The following is a 19,091-nucleotide window of genomic DNA, read 5'->3' on the forward strand; positions in this document are numbered from 1 at the left end:
GCGAGAGCAAAATGCTTTGTATGTGCATGCCATTAAAACGATAAGAGCAGCCGACAAGTTTAATTTTTATAACACACAATGAAATTACGATTAAAATATTTAAAATTTTTACATTTTTATTCGCTTATACAATTACTAATTTCATTATTCAAAATTTATTGGAACAAAAAATATGTTTATTTTTTAATATTAAAAACTTGTGGACTACTCTCGTTTTGTTAGATAATAAAATAACTAAAAAGTAATTCAAACTCACGAATATTCTTTTGTAACAGTACCACCACGTTGGATTCTTGAACCGACTGACAAGGCATTTGCCCAAGGCTCCGATGCTAGAGTTGAATGTAAAGCCGACGGGTTCCCTAAGCCTCAGGTTACATGGAAAAGGGCTGCTGGTAAGTACTTTCGAATCACAAGAAATTTTCTTCGTTCAAAGTAATAAAGTTTTTAAAAGAACGAAGAAATTATAATTTTTTTAACCTGACAATAAATTTTTAAACTTTTCAGGTGACACACCCGGTGATTACACTGACTTGAAGCTCAACAACCCTGACATTAGCGTAGAAGATGGTACTTTGTCTATCAATAACATTCAGAAAACCAATGAAGGTTACTATCTTTGCGAGGCTGTCAATGGAATTGGTTCAGGATTGTCTGCAGTTATTCTTATTTCTGTCCAAGGTATTTCAGAATTTTTCAATATTTACTTATTGAATAGATCGTTCAGTATTTTTAAAAATACTAATGGAAAAATTGATTAATTTAGCACCACCGCACTTTGAAATCAAACTTCGTAACCAGACTGCTCGTCGTGGTGAACCAGCAGTATTGCAATGTGAAGCACAGGGCGAGAAACCAATCGGAATTTTGTGGAACATGAACAACAAGCGATTGGATCCAAAGAGTGACTCTCGTTACACAATTCGTGAAGAGATTCTGGCTAATGGTGTTTTGGCGGACTTGAGTATCAAGAGAACTGAAAGATCTGATTCTGCATTGTTTACTTGTGTTGCTACAAATGCTTTTGGAAGTGATGATACCAGCATTAATATGATTGTTCAAGGTTCGTCACTAATTCAAAATTTAACTTGTATTTAAGAAGAGATTAGAGGAATTTTTGTTTATTTATTTTTTATTTTTATCTTCAGAGGTTCCTGAAGTTCCATACGGACTCAAGGTTCTTGATAAATCAGGACGATCAGTACAACTTTCTTGGGCAGCTCCTTACGACGGAAACAGTCCTATCAAGCGATACCTTATTGAATACAAAATGAGCAAAGGATCTTGGGAAACCGACATTGACCGGGTTATTGTACCAGCGACTCAGCAAAATGTAGCCGGTGTTTTCAATCTCAGACCTGCAACTACTTATCATCTTCGCATTGTCGCTGAAAATGAAATCGGCAATTCTGATCCGTCTGATACAGTCACGATTATCACTGCTGAAGAAGCTCCATCTGGTCCACCAAGTTCTGTACGAGTTGATGCTCTTGACCAACACACACTTAAGGTATGAAAGATTGATACATTTTGTTCTTTTTCTTCTTTGATATCTTAAATTGTCATTAACATGATTAAAAACATTCTAGGTAACATGGAAACCACCACCCCGAGAGGACTGGAACGGTGAAATCCTTGGTTACTACGTCGGTTACCGCCTATCTTCTTCTGAGAAGCCTTACATGTTTGAAACAGTCGAATTCTCAAAGGAAGACAACAAAGAACATCATTTGCAGATATTGAACCTCAAAACTTACACTCAGTACAGTGTTGTTGTTCAGGCATTTAACAAAGTTGGTTCCGGGCCGATGAGTGAAGAACGCCGGCAACATACCGCTGAAGGAGTACCCGAACAACCACCCCATGACACTACTTGCACCACGCTAACCTCTCAAACTATCCGAGTTTCTTGGGTATCGCCACCACTTACTGCTGCAAATGGTGTTATCACTGGTTACAAAGTAAGTAACTTAACTTTTCAGTAAATTATCTTTTTTATTTTTGTCGTAAGAAAAAACTCATATTTACCTAATGTACGACATAAACAAACATAACGACTGAGCGCTGATATAAATATCCGAACTACGCCGTAATGAACTGAACGGCCCAATTTTTTTAATTATTTATTTATTTAAACAAAGACCCAACAGCAAATGCCATTGACAGGGCCACTTAGTACATTCTTATTGGCAATAGATAAAATGTAATCAACATAATTAACAAAAGCTTACTTAGGATGTTGCAATTGCTCTAAGCCATATAGTTACAAGAACATCCATACATACAGCAATATTACAATATTATTACTAATTATAAATTACAAAATTTACATAAATCACATAATTTACATAGTGTACATAATGTACATAATTCTTTGATACCTTAGTAATGAAAAAAAAAAAAAAAAAAAACAGCGTACTGTTGGTAAAAATTTTTTTTTAATATTTATACTAAGAGAAAAAATTTATTTTAAGAGAAGGGCATTGCTAAGACAAGAAATGGACCTGTTAAAAATTTTCAACAATTTTATTTCTTATTACAACATTGTTTATTTTTTCAAAACAGATTTTTTCTCTCAGTGTATAAGTAGAAAAAAATAAGTTTTTATTGTATATTAGGGAAGAATATTGAAAAAATTTCAATTGGCCTTTCCATTTAAATTTTGAAAAATGATTGAAATCGAAGAAAATTGTGAGTATAATTTTCGTAAACTGTGAAATCAATAGACTCATAAACAATAACCTTAGAAAATAAATCTTGTGAATCATTTTAATACCTTGGGATTACATAATTTATTTAGCGATAATAGTAATCACAATCGCGCTTGAGTGATTTACGGGTTTCAATGATTTACAAATAGCATAACGTCAACCTATTGACTAATACACGATAAAAGATAATAATTACGCTGATTAGATTTAACTGATGATTTATTGAAGTAATTGCATATAAATACTTGAATTTTAAAAACAACTATTTAATGTCTTGGCTCTTTTTTAGGTAATATATGGCCCATCTGAGACATGGTACGATGAGAACACAAAGGACACAAAAATTACATCATCAAGCGAAACAATTTTACACGGACTTAAAAAATACACCAACTACAGCATGCAAGTCCTTGCATTTACCTCTGGAGGTGATGGAGTTAAGTCGGCACCAATTCACTGTCAAACGGAACAAGACGCACCTGAAGCGCCAATTGCTATCAAAGCGCTAGTTATGTCCGGCGAATCTATTCTTGTATCATGGCGCCCACCGATTCAGCCCAACGGAGTTATTTCTCAGTACACGGTATACACTAAAGCCGATAATGTTGAAGAACCTGTTAGTCATAAAGTACTTCCAAGTCAACTGACTTATGAAGCTAAAGGATTGGATACACAGCATCGGTATGACTTCTGGGTAACTGCTAGTACCAATATCGGTGAAGGAGAGGCGTCGAAAATTGTTTCGCTGACACCAAATGATAGAGGTAATTGTAAAAATAAGTATAGTATATTTTTTTTAAATAAGTCATTATTGTTAAAGTTGTTTTTTGCATTAAATTGTTTTTAATTTCAGTTCCGGCAAAGATTGCATCGTTCGACGATAAATTTACCGCGACTTACAAAGAGGATGTTAAATTACCGTGTCTCGCTGTTGGTGTTCCGGCTCCAGAAGTTGTTTGGAAAGTTCGCGATGCAAAACTTCAGACAAGCGATAGACTTCGACAATTACCGGAAGGATCTCTATTTATTAAGGAAGTTGATCGTGCTGATGCCGGAGAGTATTCTTGTTATGTTGAAAATTCATTTGGTCATGATACTGTCACTCATCAATTGATCGTTCACGGTAAAAATATTTAATTATAACTTAATAAAATAATTATTCTAAAATTGACAGATATCTAAAAATTTTTTGAAATTTTTTAATAAATAAATTATAATAAAGAAAATATTTAAAGAGTAAAATTTCACTTGTAAAAATAAAAAAAATCTATGATTGGAATTTTAAAGAATTTTTTCATGGTACTTAATTTATTCCTTTAATTAGAGAAAAAATGGTCAGATGTCTGTTAAATTCATAGTATTATAAAAAATAACTTCTATGCGGTAAAAAAATTCAGACTTTTCTTCTAATTAAAATAGAGCTAAAATGTTTTACAAAAAAAACTTTCTATTATTGTTATATTTTTATGAATGATGACTATAGTCGTTTAATTAACCTCGTGGAATATTCAAATAAAGTTTTAAAAGATTGTTGATAAAAAACAACAGAGAAACAGCAAATTACTAATTTCGTTCTGTTTAAATTTACGCAGCACCACCGCATTCGCCGCAAGTTACTCTCACTGCTACAACTACAAACTCACTGACAATGAAACTCCGGCCACATTCAACAGACAATGCACCAATTCACGGATACACTATTCACTACAAACCCGAATTTGGAGATTGGGAAACAGTGCAAATAAGCTCAACTGCCCAAAAATACACACTCGAGAATTTATGGTGCGGATCGCGCTACCAAATTTATGTAACTGCTTACAATGGGTACGTTCGTTATTTATCAATAACTCACAATTTTTTTAGTCAATAAATAATCATACTTGTGTTTTCAAATTAATAAAAATATCTTTTTGTAGTATTGGAACCGGTAACCCATCAGATATTCTCAACACTCGTACCAAAGGATCGAAACCAATAATTCCTGAAGCATCACGATTCATCGAAGTATCAACCAACAGCATAACTCTTCACTTGAACGCTTGGTCTGATGGCGGATGTCCCATGCTTTATTTCGTAGTCGAACACAAGAAGAAGTAAGAATAAAAATTTTATTGAAGAAATATACTCATTGTACAAACTATCAAAATATATCAAATTATTACTCATTAGGCAACAGCAAGAATGGAATCAAGTATCAAATAATGTGAAACCTGGCAGCAATTTCGTTGTTCTTGATCTCGACCCAGCAAACTGGTATCACCTGCGTGTGACAGCTCACAACAATGCTGGATTTGCAGTAGCTGAGTATGAATTTGCAACATTGACAGTAACAGGGGGTAAGTAATGGTGGCTTCTGGTTACAAAGATTCTGGCTGCAATCAGATATCTATTGTAATCACATACACCACTCTGCTAGCTCTCAAGTCTGGGCACTCTTTTCACTATTTTTCTACACTCATCAGAGTAACCGTCTCTTTTTTGATGGAAAAATTTCTCCTGCTGAGATTTCTTCTTATTCTTCTTATCTTAAAATTTTTGCTGAGAAAAATTTTAGTGCAAGATTAATTTTTGCACAGAAATTTTCGCATGAAAAGTGACTATCGGATGAATTTTTACGTGTTACATCAAAGAAATATCTTCTGTATATTTTTATACAATAAAACCTCAAACGGATTAATTAACATAATTCTCCAATTCATACATGCATAACTGATCATTAATAATGCATTTTTTTACCAACAAAATTTTGACTTTCATCTCTATTTTTCTCTCCCAACTTCAAATAACAATCATCAATCACTATGTTTCTTCTTGGCTGAATATAAATTCAACTTTCGCTCTCAGCTCCTGAATTTGATTTATCAAATTTAATTCAATCAAGTCAATAACGCATTTACAATGCGCAAGTAGGAATGTTCTACTTCTTTTCTAGATGCATAATACACTTAGACACTTGTGTTGGAATGTCTTTCTTCTTTCTGGCGTGTGATTCAGTTATTCTGTAACGCTTAAATGTGGAACGGAATCATTGCCTGGTGCTAATGGTGACTGGAAGTACTAATAGTATAGAGTTTTTTTGTTCCAGGCACCATTGCACCCGCTCGCGAGCTTCCAGATGTTAACGGTGGCAGCAACGACGAGGATCCAATGAAATCATTTATGACCAATTTAAATTTGGTTGTCCCAGTGGTCGCTGCCCTTCTTGTGATAATCGTTGCCGTCATCGTAATTTGTGTGCTCAAAGGCAAAGGCCATGGTTCCAGTGACAAAGGTGTGTAGAAATTTACTACCAATATGGTTTTGTTTTTTTCAATAGGTACTATTGCACCGCCTGTCAGGAACAATGTAGCTCCTGAAACTACCGACGTAAGACAACTCTTCCCGTGGATACCGTCTTGGATGAATATCAATGTAGTAGTACCGGCTATTGCAACCGTAGTTGTTGTCATCGTTGGTATTATCGTTATTTGTGTGGCCGTGTCAAGAAGAACTCGAGGTCCCGAACAAACTCGGCTTCGAGGAATTCCTTCCGCCGACGAAAAATACTATGAAGGCCAATGTATAAAAATTAGTGTTTTTTACGATTAGTTATATCGTTTATAATTTATTATTTAATTTTGTTTTGACTCGTGATTAGTTTATCGCGAGTATTTTTACGGTTACGTATAAAATTAATAATTATATTTTATACCAAATAATTAATTTAATTTGTTTGTGAATTAAATACTTAATTCACAAGGTATGTGGGTAATCTTACAATTAGATTGCGCCAAGTAAAAAACCAATGAGGTTTAATTTAACTTTAATTTATTTTAAAGCAAAGAAATGCGACTGTGCGCTATAAGGTATTTGAGAATAACTAACTTAGTAAAAATACAAAAATTGTTACAAGGAGAGTAAGAAATAGGCATTACAATTACAAGCAGGAAAAATTAGGAGTAGGAATATTTGGCACCGAATAGTTGACAAGGAAGTAATTTGGAGGCGGGATAATTGCAAGCCATGCAGTTTGGAACAATAAGCAGGAAAGAGAATACGGATGCTGAGGTTTTTACCTGGATGGGCGATAGATTTACAAAATATTTCTAAACTTAGTTGGCAATTAAAAGATTAAAATACAAAATTTACCAAAAGTAAAAACCCAGAGTAATATAACCCAGGTATCAAATTTATGACCATAAGCAGATCAAAAACTATTTAAGACAATATCCCAAAAATTACTATTAAAAACTTATTTTCTATTCTAAAGCTAGAAAGTAACTGAAGTATAAAAAAAAAGCAAAAAATTGTCTAGACTGGTATTGCAATACATAGGCTGGGAAATTTACAGTCATAAATAAAATTAAACAAATGAATGAACCTTTTTCTAGATAACATGAAATACTAAAAAATACGGGTTTGAATTTAAAATAAGATATATTATTTACCAATTTAAATAATAATTTTCGACTATACAAATAAAAAACATAAAATTATTTAATTAAAATTTTTCTAATAAAACTAATCGTACGACGGAACAAACTTAATAATTAATGAAATCGACACCCAAAGGAAAATAACTGATGTGTAACAATAATTTTCATTTTAGATGACGTCGTTTATCAACAGACTGGTGTAGTAGGTGCAACGTTAGACAAACGTCGACCAGATCTTCGTGATGAGCTAGGATATATCGCTCCTCCAAACCGTAAACTACCACCGGTACCTGGTTCTAACTACAACACCTGTGATCGTATCAAGCGAGGTACAGTGATAAGTAAGCCATCATTCCTCACATTCCTAGATCATCATTTTCCAATTATTTAGATGTTGTATCGATCGCACGATCGTTTTTTTCTTTAAATTAAACTTTGATTTCTTCATCAAATACCACCATTAAGTTGAAATGACAGTTTAAGGAAACTTTTATTTTCAAAATTATTTGGAAGTAGGAGCCTATTTTTGGTTATAAAAATTTGATTAAATTTTTTTTTAACATTTACTAATTTTTATTTTTAAATTTCATTAAAAATATATTTATTTGAAGAATGAATTTTCAAAAGTTTCTAAACATTTTTGCAACAATCTTAAAAATTCAAAAAGTTAACATTGAATATTTTTTTTTTTCAAATTATCTTCATAAAAAAAAATTATTTTTGGTAAACATTTATTTTTTTTTTTTAATATAAAAAGATTCGAAAGATCTTGAAAAATTTATTTTGAACTATTTTTATAATTTTTATCTGAAATGCATTGTAAAAAAAAATTAAATGTAGATTTTTCGATTTTTTTATATCCAAAAATGAAGTGGTCCCCCCTTCCAAACAATTACCTTTCTTTTTTTGTTATTAATTAGAGTCATGCCTTAAAAGTTTAATTGTATATAATGCAAATAAAAACATATAATTATATATCTATGAATAATTATGACCATACGGGCATAGGTGACGGGAAATAAAACTAAAACTGTCCTTTTTCTTCTGTAAAGCATTCATATCATAAAAAATTATTGCTATAAAAATCACAATCAAATATTATACATAATTTTGTTGACGCGCTAGAAATTAGGTGCTTCGCCACCTTATTTAATTAATTTTGTTTGCTGAATTAAAATCATCACTGCGTTTACCCCGACTATGCATTGGCTACTTTTATTTATTTTTTAAGCTTGCTGTACCCTTTGCGTAAACCAAGATTAATTAAATTTAAATTAAAATTTAAATTATCGCTTAATAACTTTTTACATATTAAGCAAATTATATTTGACTGTCTCGATTGTGAGATTAAGGGATCTTGGTAAACGCAATTGGGTTGTGATAGTCGTTGTGTAGCATATGTTGGTACAGGTCCAACAGGTTCATTTAGAAGTCACTCGACGTGGGACCCACGAAGACACATGTACGAAGAATTATCACACTGTGCACCTAACCGAAGGTGTCCACCGCCACCACCTCGTATAGGCAGTACTGACGCTCTATCCCACAGAGGTAGGTAATTCGTAATCGCGTATCCAAATCGTCGCATCATCTTTAAAGTCCAGTCTAACTAGCGCATCGAATACTAATCTGATAGATAATAATATGTATACTAACATGCTTGTGCATATATAATGGAATTTATCTATAGAATTAACCCCTATTAGAATATATTTTTTATATGATCTAATGAAATTTTAAAAATGTATAATCAAATATTTTCAAGGTATTGAATTTAAATTAATTAATTAACTAAAATTATTAAACATAACATTTAAAAAAAAATCGGTTTAAAATATTGATTGTGATAAAATTCGAGTCATTTTACAACTGATTCATCTACTTGCTGACTGGTGTTTATCGCAAATCGGAGCAGATACAACATAAGTTCTGTAAGTCCTCTACGTTTTCCGGTGGTCATAAAAGTTTCTTATTGCACGTCCGCATGGGCTACTTGTAATTTATTAGTTCTCTAACACAATCATTTTCATCCATCACACTTCCACTCTATAGTTGAATATCGTCAAACCTTTCTAATTTTTTTTTATAATGTAATTTGATTACTATACTTATTGAACATTTTCTTGTATCCGAGGTAGGTGATTATACCGAACACAAACAATTTACTAATTTTTTCAGTGTAAATAGATAGTTATCACATTAGTTATTTCTGTATTTTTTATTCCATTGTATTATAAAATTGTAAATAATTATATCTTATATTTTTAATAATTATTTATTTATATATTTCATCATTGAAATTAAAATGGTACATCGGTTCACTTCAATGAAAAAACGAAAATAATTATTTAGAAGTTGGAACTGCCCTATTTTCTGCTATAAAAATATGATTAGGTTTTTTTTTATTTATTAGAAATAAAATAATTAGAAAAAAAATTTTGTAAATATCATGAAAATTTTAAAAGTTTACATTCAAAGTTTTTTTGTTTTTATAAGTAGAATACAAACATCATTTTTATTACTAAAATCATAAAAAAATCTATAAGTCGAACTTTTTTAAATAATTTATTTTTTATAGAAATTCGAATAATGTTAGATATTTAATAATTTTAGCATCATTAACGAATACTATAAATTATTTAACTGGTTTAGATTTTATTTTTAATTATTATCTTAACTCAGCACATTGAATAATTTGATGAGAAAAAGTATTCGGAAATGACCATTTTTATTTATTGATTCTATAAATTAACGCCAATCGGCTTTATACGGGTTTAACAAACTAATAAGATTTGTTAAAACATTTTTTACTATAAAACTCGAAAAATTAAGTAGTTCTTACTTCCAAATAATTTTAGAAGAGAACTATTTTTTTTGCTTAATTTTACAAACATATTAATTTATAATGTAACTTTTTAATTTTACAATCACATGAAATATACTAAAAAGTAGAATTAGTGTTGATATAACCACAGTATCTACCCGATTTACTAATATGACTTCAGGTATGGAAGATGAAATTTGTCCGTACGCAACATTCCATTTGCTCGGATTCCGTGAGGAAATGGATCCCTCTAAGGCAATGCAATTCCAAACATTCCCACACCCTGCCAATGGACATTCTGGCACTATGGGACCACCAGCTGGACATCCTACCAATGCTTCTGCACACAGCCGATCTGGGTCACAATCAATGGTATGGAAATTATTTATTGCTTTAAGTTAAAAATAAGGATAATAACCAACAAATATTCATTTTTAGCCACGACAAAACGGACGTTACTCTCGAGTACCTTCTCAGGGAGGACAGACTGTATTTTCACCGGAATATGACGATCCAGCCAACTGCGCGCCCGAAGAAGATCAATATGGGTCACAATACGGACAATACGGAGCTCCATACGATCACTATGGGTCTCGTGGTTCCGTTGGACGTCGTAGTGTTGGTTCAGCTCGCAATCTCCCTATGTCTAACTCTCCCGAACCTCCACCACCACCACCACGAAACCACGACCCAAATAACTCCAGTTTCAATGACAGCAAAGAGAGTAATGAAATTAGTGAAGCGGAATGCGATCGTGATCAACTCCAAATGAATCGTAACTACGGTGGTGAGTTATTTCATTTTTAGGTAGATTTTGTTATAAATCTAACTATTGCATTAGTCCTCATGGTGGAATTTTCACCTGATTTTGCAATCATATGTCATAATTAGTCAAATAAGTTCCAAAAACACTATTGGTTAAAAAATTTATATATATATATATGTTATATAACCAGCCTTGTCATCAGGATATCTCGAAAAGTTTTCAACCGATCTTGATGAAACTTGGTACACATATTCTTTGGGTAATTACCGAGGTCGAGTTCGAAGATGAGCAAAATCGGTTAATTAGTTTAGAAATGGCGGCCATTTAAAATTTTCAAAATATTGTAAATTTCAAGTTTTGTAACTTTAACCGTGAATAACTTTTGACTAACAGAAAAGAGCTCATTTCTGGAAACTTTATGGTAAATCTGATTCTATTACCTTCAATTTTACCTATAACACTTATACTTTATGAAGATTTTTATTAATTTTATGGGCCATTCAAAAATTTTAAAATAATGAAAACTTTTTTTCAAATGTCGTTTTTTTAGAATGACTTTTAAACAGCTTTACCGATCGATTTCAAAAACTAATTAGTTCTTAACATTAAAAAACTACGTCGATCGCCGCCGGACCGGTCAAAATCGCTTGATTCGTTTGTGAGATATCGTTGACGAAAAAAATCGAAAAAAGCGTTTTTTTTTAAACAAATTCCGAAATTTTTTATCTGATCAATTCACAGTTTGAAATTCATCATAGAATTCAAAGAAACTGAATCGACTGTTGTCAACTACGTGATAATCGGTTAACTCGTTTAAAAGTTATTGCGGATTGAAAATTTAAAAATTACATAAACATTTTTTATTCAATAAATTAAATAACATGAATAAAGAAAATCTCATATCACATGAAATCCACCTTCCATTTCGGGTGAGGCCGAATGGCATTTTTTTTTTATTTAATTTAATGTCAAAACTGTTGTTTAATATTTTTCTACCGTTTATTATAGATTCAGGATATTAAACCTTATAATTACATCATGTAAAGTTAATGAACTATATTTACTATCAAGTTTTAATTAATTTGAAACTAAATTTGTTCAAATTAAGTTACTTGATTGATTCACGTAACTAATTTATTAGTTTTAGTTATAGTTTTAAGGATTTACTTTTACGCCAGTGGAGAAATTGTGATTCGAGAGAAATATTTTTCTAATTCAAGAATTTCTTGTCATCTTAGATAAAAGATATGCATTTTCAATTAAAACTATATCATCTTTGATCGATACAATGAAATTTTTCTTTCAAGAATAATTCCCGAAAAATAAGAATAAATTTATTTTCTTCTAAGAATTTTATATTTTTGGCTCAAAACAGATTTATTTTTTTTTATTAAAAAAATAAATTTATTAATTTAACATATTCTAAAAAAAAAAATTATTTAAGATTTTTTTTTTGTCATAAAATTCGATAATTTTTAATTTTAACAATATTTTTAAAACACATTAGTAATATCGTGAACCAGGAAATCCAGGAGAAGAAAAATTTCTAGACAAAGTATATGGAAAACAATAAACTGTACCATTAAGAAAGAAATTATTTATTAAAGAACTTCTTTTTCAACCTCGAGTTTTAGTTTTTTGATTTAAACATCTTGAATTAGGAACTGAATATCTTAAAATGAAACAACAGTAAAATAATGAAAAAAATATTTTTCTTGAATCAAATAGTTTTTTTCAGTGTATGTTATTATCATAAGCGCACATTTTTATTAACTAGATTGTTTTCAATTGCCAAATGAATAAATTTCCAGGCATTACAGTTTACGGAGGACATAACTAACAAAAGTGACTAACAATTATATGTTTTTAATGTTTATTTAAAAAATGCATGAAATATCCGTGTGAAATGTATAATTTAAAATGAGTCAATACTTGGGTTTCTCAAAAAAAACTTTTTAGGTTAGAGCAAAAAAAAATAGTTTTTTTCGTTTTAATCCAATTTTCACAGGAAGAGTAAAATGAAACTCAACGAATCATCATTAAATGTTTCATAGCTTATCGTTATCATTTTGCATGTTTTATGTCATTGTGAAAAATCATTAATCGATTTAATGTGTCAATCGGTTGGTGTGCTTTTTTATTTTACAGTTAATGCTCGTGGCAAGGATGGCATGTCCACTGAAGAGATGCGCAAACTTATCGAGAGGTCAGTAGCGCTCGCCTGGACAAATTAACCTCAAGAAAAGTCCATCATAAATCGCTCTTTTTCCAATATTTTTCAAAATTTTTCTATCCCATGATAACAAAAGATCTGGTGTCAAGTTTTAGACAAAGTAGTACAGCATTAACGCAACTACTTTGTTTCTGATAAACCTTATAATTAGCTTTCATGCCATTGTCAATATTTATTTTATATATACAGTAAAAAATTGTTTTTAATCAAATAACAGTTAATTCTTCAATGATTAATTATCAGCTTCTTACATTAAATTATTCTATATGAAAAAAGTTTCTTCCATCTTGAGTTAAAAAAAAGTAAATTTTATATCAAATATTCTAATTTCAGTTTTTTTTTTTTTTTTTACAAGTAAGATTTCTTTAATTTAAAACCTCAATAAATTAAAACTTTGAAAAAAAAGAAAAGAATGTTAATTGATGAAGACAAAAATTAATTGCATCGATTAAAAAAAATTTTTTACTGTATACAAAAATTTACGGATCTATTAATACTTTATATCAATAATAAAACATTTCTATTGTTTCATGACTCTTTTCTCAGGAAGTCGTAAGTCTGCTAACTGACTATACCATTTAAAAGATATAATTTGATTATAATTAGCTTAACAAAAACTGAGAATCAAAATAGCAAATGCTTCCACCGCTAGAATTTTATTATTTTAAAAGATATAACCTACCAAAAAGTAGCCTAAAAATCGAAGTATATCTTTTGAAATAGATAAACTAAGCTTTTTTCTTCATCATCATATAGGTTATGGATTGTGGATAACCCCTACTAAGGAGCGAATGATTCATTGCATGCATTAATAATCTTCCATACCGTATACATGGAGTGTGATAATTAAAAATTAATAATCATTAACATTTTCATCGTAGAATTTTAGCTCAGTAAACCCTAAATGCGAATTAATGCTAATTAATTATCAATCATGGTGCTGGTGCTGTTTCTGCTGCTATTCATCATTTCCCTTCGCTAATTTACTTGATCCACTAAAAAAGCACAAGGCTGTAAAAAGCAGTTTCTCTATAATTGGTTCAAATTTCAAATTAATAAATAATTAGGATAGGTATTTTGAAAGTGAATACTGTTAATATGCTGTTTAATATTTGTTGTAGAAACGAAGTCCCCAGCCGGCAAGCAACCACCACAAACGGGAGTCACGGGGGACTCCTCACACCCTACGATACTGTGGCAGTGTAATCTGTAAATTAACACCAGCGATCAACATGCCATTAATCTTTCATTATCTTCAATAAATTAAATCAGTCAACAATTCCCTCCCGTCATCAAAATGACAAATTTTATGTCGAACATCACTTTAAGTCAACAAAAATGCGTAATTCGATAATTAATCCACTGCTCATTATAGCTTTGGCCCATTTGCAACGATTTACAATTTAAATTATACTTTAATACTCTTAATCATAATAGATAGGTTTCATTATCATTTACGATTTACGATGTAAAAATTTATGTACGACAAACTGTATAATTGTTTGGCATCAACCCAGTAAACGTGATTATGAGTCTTCATTGGTCGAAAAATGCCAAAAAGTTTATGATAATAAATATCATCTTCATTGAAACATAACCAACAAGCTATCAAACAAACGGGAGGAATTGAAGAAGATAATCGAGAAAGAATTTAACTAAACATAAAATAATCTACAGTAGACTCGTGATCATGTTGAAAACTAATGACCGAGCTTTTTGTTGAAGAAGAATATATCGTTTTATTATTTTTTAAAAACATTGACCAATAAAAAAAAATATCTACCAATAAAATAACAACACCCGAAATTGAACGACTGATATTCTAAAAACTGTAAAGTTATTTTAAGTTTTTTTTTTATAAAATTGATACAGCGATGATTAGTTTGCTCGTTCATTAAGTCATGGTTGTGCCACACTGCCGCTCTTTGGCAACATCAAAAATATGTATAATGTTTTATTTTAATTTTTATTATTTACTCTTCCTTTTTTAATATCGTTATTATTATTTCCGTAACGAAGGTTGTGTCCCCCATGGATTGACGTAGATATTCATAGTTGCGTCTGTAATAAGCTAACGAAAATCAACGCGGGCGCCCCATATGAACATAATAATTACGATTATGATTATTATTTAAAACAAATTTACGAATGGATTATTTAAACTTGCTTATCGTCGTCTTGTCGTCGTTCTTCCGTTGCATTAATTATTGTGCAGAAATTAAAACAAAAAATGACGATTATAAATTTGGGGTTAGCAGAATTATTTAATTTTCATCGAATGGATCTGGTGTTATAAACATTATATACATATGAATATATAATATACATTATACATATTTAATATTTAATAACTACATATATTACAAAATATGAATTATGATATATACGTACTATTCGATTATAAAGCATTAATATGCAATGTGACGACGATGTATTAGAGTTAAGGGCGCAAGCGGTTGAAACATATACACTGATACTGATATTAACCTAAAATAATTCAATGTATGTTGATAGACAGTTATAGAATCCAATCCTAAGGACAGATAGTCGCGAGAGCAAAAACTATTTTACTTTTAAAACAGTACGGCTCAAAATTATAATTATTAATTGTATCATATGATTCATGTGGATAATACAATTAAAAGTGCAAAGAAGAAATCAGAAAAAAAATAATTGTTATTCAAAAGCCGTGTAAGGATGGTGTATAATAGTTCTTCTCTCATAATAAATTTTAAACAAGATAATTTTTTTTAGAAAATAATAACTAAGACGTACAGTAGAGTAGAATGCATTTTTTTTTGAAGCCGAAAGTGAGTTGACCGGCGAATTCGCTTCCGCGGATGGTGCCGTTAGACGAATACAGAGAAATGAGGAATGACGTAGATTTTTTGTTTCAAATTATTTTCTATCGTTACAAAATATCAATGAAGTAATAACATAACATGTAATAATATTAACAATAATGATAATGTGTGAAAATAATAAGTATAATTCCTCACTTCTTAATTCGGTCTTGTCGTACTCTACTCATCAATGTGATTTTAACGCTATGCAAATTTTGTGTCCTCGTGTATGTGTTACGATCGTGTATTTCAGATATTAGCTATGTCTTTATATTATAAATATGATAATAATATTAATGACGATAATTGATAACAATAATACCTTTATGACACCATTATAAAACTATTGTAATAATATTAATTAATAATACTAAAATATTGAAATATTATATTATATGATAATAATAAATATGTAATAGGTATTACAACATAACTAATCACGTGCGATGCTTGGAAAGCTTTTCACTTGTTGTTATTATTATGTTCCTATTTTCTCGTTCGTTCCATATAAATAATCATCAGTCGCAAGTTTTATGGTTAAACAATTATATAATACACGTAATAATATCTTAATGCACGGCTATATAGTTGATTCAAGGTCCATTCAATGCAAAAATAATTTAAAAATAAAATAAAATAAATAAAATATCTTTCATGAATTAAAATAGCTAGATATAAGATTCGAAACAATGTATTTCCGACAGATTTTTTTATATCGTGTTATTTAAATATAACATTGCTTGCTTTCTATTAATTAAATTAAATTAGTCAGTCATCTTTTTATAAACGAGTACGTTTGAAGCGTATGATAAATTTTATTGTTATCATTCGCAGTCTCATTTGGAATATGTCTTATATATTTGTATACACATATTATCGATAATTCATTCACACATTAATTATAATCTAATTGTCAGTTCTCATTGTTTTGTTTATTGTGACTGCGAATATTTATTATTCATGTTTACTATATATCCAGTGCCACTATTTTATGTTTTTATACCAAAGTTGTAATGTCTAAATTTACGTTAAATAAATAATACACAAAAAAATCATGTGTTTGGTTATTTCTCACCAAGGAAATGAATTTTTGAAAATTGGAAAAGTTAATAGGAGTATACGATAAGTTCGTTGCTTTTCGAATAATTTGTAATTAGGAATTACAAATGATATAATTTATAATTATATTATATTAGCCGTTTCCCGCCCGCTTCGCTGGGCGAATTGAAAAAGGAAATAAATTAAATTTTATGGTTTATTTTTATTTTTAACTTCTCGCTAAAGAAATTGAAGATTTTCGAAAAATTGGGAAGTTATTAGTTTTGCCGCGTTTTGCAAAAATCGAGGTTTCAACAGATCTCGACGTTTTGAAGCCTTAAGAAGCTTTCCTGACTATTTTTACGATGAAGTCCGTACGTCTGTGTGTGTGTGTGTGTGTGTGTATGTGTGTGTGTGTGTGTGTGTGTGTGTGTGTGTGTGTGTGTGTGTATGTAAACCTTTTATAACTTCTGAACGGCTTGACCGATTTGATCGCAGTTGGTGTCATTCGAAAGGTCTTCACCAAACTTAAATTTCCTGTAAGTTGGAACCGATTCGGACCAGTAGATTTCGAGAAATTGCAAAAAAAAAGTGAAAAAAAAGTTGTTTTTTTTTTTTTTTCATTTTTTAAAAATATCTCTGAATTGGCTGGATCGATCGACCTCAAAAAAAGATCAATTTTTTTGTAGCAAATTATTTATAGAGCTTAAAAAACTACATCGATCGCCGCTAGCCGCGTGAAAATCGATTGTGTCATTCAAAAGTTATAGTAGTTTGAAAATTAAAAAAATCGTGTTTCATCGAACTTAGATAAGATTTTTTAGCTCGAAAAGCTCAAAAGCATAGGAAAGCTATCTCTTTGAGCTCGGAGAGCTCAAAATAACACATAAATTGTATTTTTGGGCTCGAAGAGCTCAAAAACGTCATAAGTGCACTTTTAAGGGCCTAGGTATGGAATTAGCGGGAAGTTGCAGGGATGGCCTTCAGGGTCAACCGTTTTCCTAATTATTTTTTTCATATTTTTATTATTCTCCTTTTTTTTTTATTTTTGTATGAACATAAATATGCCCCACGGATAGAACTGTAAGCATCGATATTGTTTAGACTTGCACAAATTCCAAATTCCATCGAATTAGCCTGTATCTTTTATCCATACTGAAAAAAAAAATTTTTTTCCTTCTAGAATACTAAATTTTTTACTCGAGTTTTCTTGATTTCAAAAAACTGGTATTCTTAACTTTAACATACCACGCTTTATTATAAGGCTAGTTTTTTGACAGTGAGAAAACGGTATTTTTATAGTTAAAAAACTTTCGTATTTTAATCATAAGAATACCAGTTTTTTAACCATAAGGAAACATTTCCTTGGTAGAAAAAAACTTTTCTTTCAGTGCATGTGATTTTTCTAGCTAATATTCATTGTAACTTTTAATGTGTAATCATTATAACATTTCCGTGGCTTTCTTCCAAAAATTAATAATAATTGACACAAAGAAAAAAATTTGAAATGAGCATTTTTTTATAGAAAATTAATTGTTCATGTTTTTTATGAATTCTATTGAAATAAGTAGCTAAATTTCTTTTCCATTTCTCAAATGCTTGGAAAATGCATTCATTTTAATCTGTTACATTTCCGCGATCCCCCCGAGTTGAAAAAATTAACTTAAATGAACTTAACTGCTATACTAAAACAATTGATGTAAGCTCATGTAAGTTCATTTTTTCGACTCGGGCCGCAATAAAAGAATTCATCGGTTATGTGATTTGTAAAAGTAAAATGAATGTAAAATTCTTAGTCCGTTGATTGGATAGCTACATGTAAAGTTAAGTTTTGGAAACCTCTCAATTACTTTTTCTCCGCTGCCAAAGAGACGATTGTTGTAAGAAAATACGCGAATATCCCCACATACACGAAGATCCCCACCAAATTTGAAGTCTGTAGAAGTTACAGGTTGGAAATTAAAATTTTTTATTGTTAACACCCACCCCCGCGAACCTTATTGAAGGTGATTCATTGTAAAATCCGATCTTAGATCATTTTTATATTACATATAGAAGACTCTCACTAAATTTGGAGTCTATAGGAGCTATAGCTTGGAAATTGAAAATTTTCATTGTTAACGCCACCGCAATTTCTTTGAGGTGGGATATCGTAAAATTCGTTCATAAATCATTTTTACATCACTTATAGAAAATTCCTACAAAATTTGGAGCCTGTAGGAGCTTTAACTGGAAAATTAAAAATTTTAATTGTTAATACC

The 19,091-nt window shown here is 30.4% G+C and overlaps 1 protein-coding gene across 50 annotated transcripts in view; it reads left to right on the forward strand.

Annotated features, from left to right (window-relative positions):
• Positions 1-15,173, forward strand: part of LOC123272832 (Down syndrome cell adhesion molecule-like protein Dscam2) — a 75,367-nt gene extending 60,194 nt beyond the window's left edge. For 26 of the 50 annotated variants that reach the window (XM_044739980.1, XM_044739971.1, XM_044739996.1 and 23 more), the window contains exons 12-29: positions 276-395; positions 508-681; positions 767-1,063; positions 1,149-1,510; positions 1,590-1,961; positions 3,001-3,475; positions 3,565-3,834; positions 4,304-4,535; positions 4,628-4,804; positions 4,881-5,047; positions 6,028-6,270; positions 7,300-7,467; positions 8,537-8,677; positions 10,132-10,322; positions 10,389-10,737; positions 12,865-12,922; positions 13,496-13,501; positions 14,071-15,173. In XM_044739980.1, the coding sequence (XP_044595915.1) occupies positions 276-395; positions 508-681; positions 767-1,063; positions 1,149-1,510; positions 1,590-1,961; positions 3,001-3,475; positions 3,565-3,834; positions 4,304-4,535; positions 4,628-4,804; positions 4,881-5,047; positions 6,028-6,270; positions 7,300-7,467; positions 8,537-8,677; positions 10,132-10,322; positions 10,389-10,737; positions 12,865-12,922; positions 13,496-13,501; positions 14,071-14,155 (3,887 nt within the window). In that variant the 3' untranslated portion in view covers positions 14,156-15,173. Of the gene's footprint in view, positions 1-275; positions 396-507; positions 682-766; positions 1,064-1,148; positions 1,511-1,589; positions 1,962-3,000; positions 3,476-3,564; positions 3,835-4,303; positions 4,536-4,627; positions 4,805-4,880; positions 5,048-5,796; positions 5,983-6,027; positions 6,271-7,299; positions 7,468-8,536; positions 8,678-10,131; positions 10,323-10,388; positions 10,738-12,864; positions 12,923-13,495; positions 13,502-14,070 lie in introns of all 50 variants that reach the window. The other 24 variants (XM_044740155.1, XM_044740146.1, XM_044740175.1 and 21 more) reach the window with 2 other exon arrangements.
• The last annotated feature ends 3,918 nt before the right edge of the window (positions 15,174-19,091 follow it).

Source organism: Cotesia glomerata, linkage group LG1 (genome assembly GCF_020080835.1).
Source record: "Cotesia glomerata isolate CgM1 linkage group LG1, MPM_Cglom_v2.3, whole genome shotgun sequence".
NCBI classification, from domain to species: domain Eukaryota; kingdom Metazoa; phylum Arthropoda; class Insecta; order Hymenoptera; family Braconidae; genus Cotesia; species Cotesia glomerata.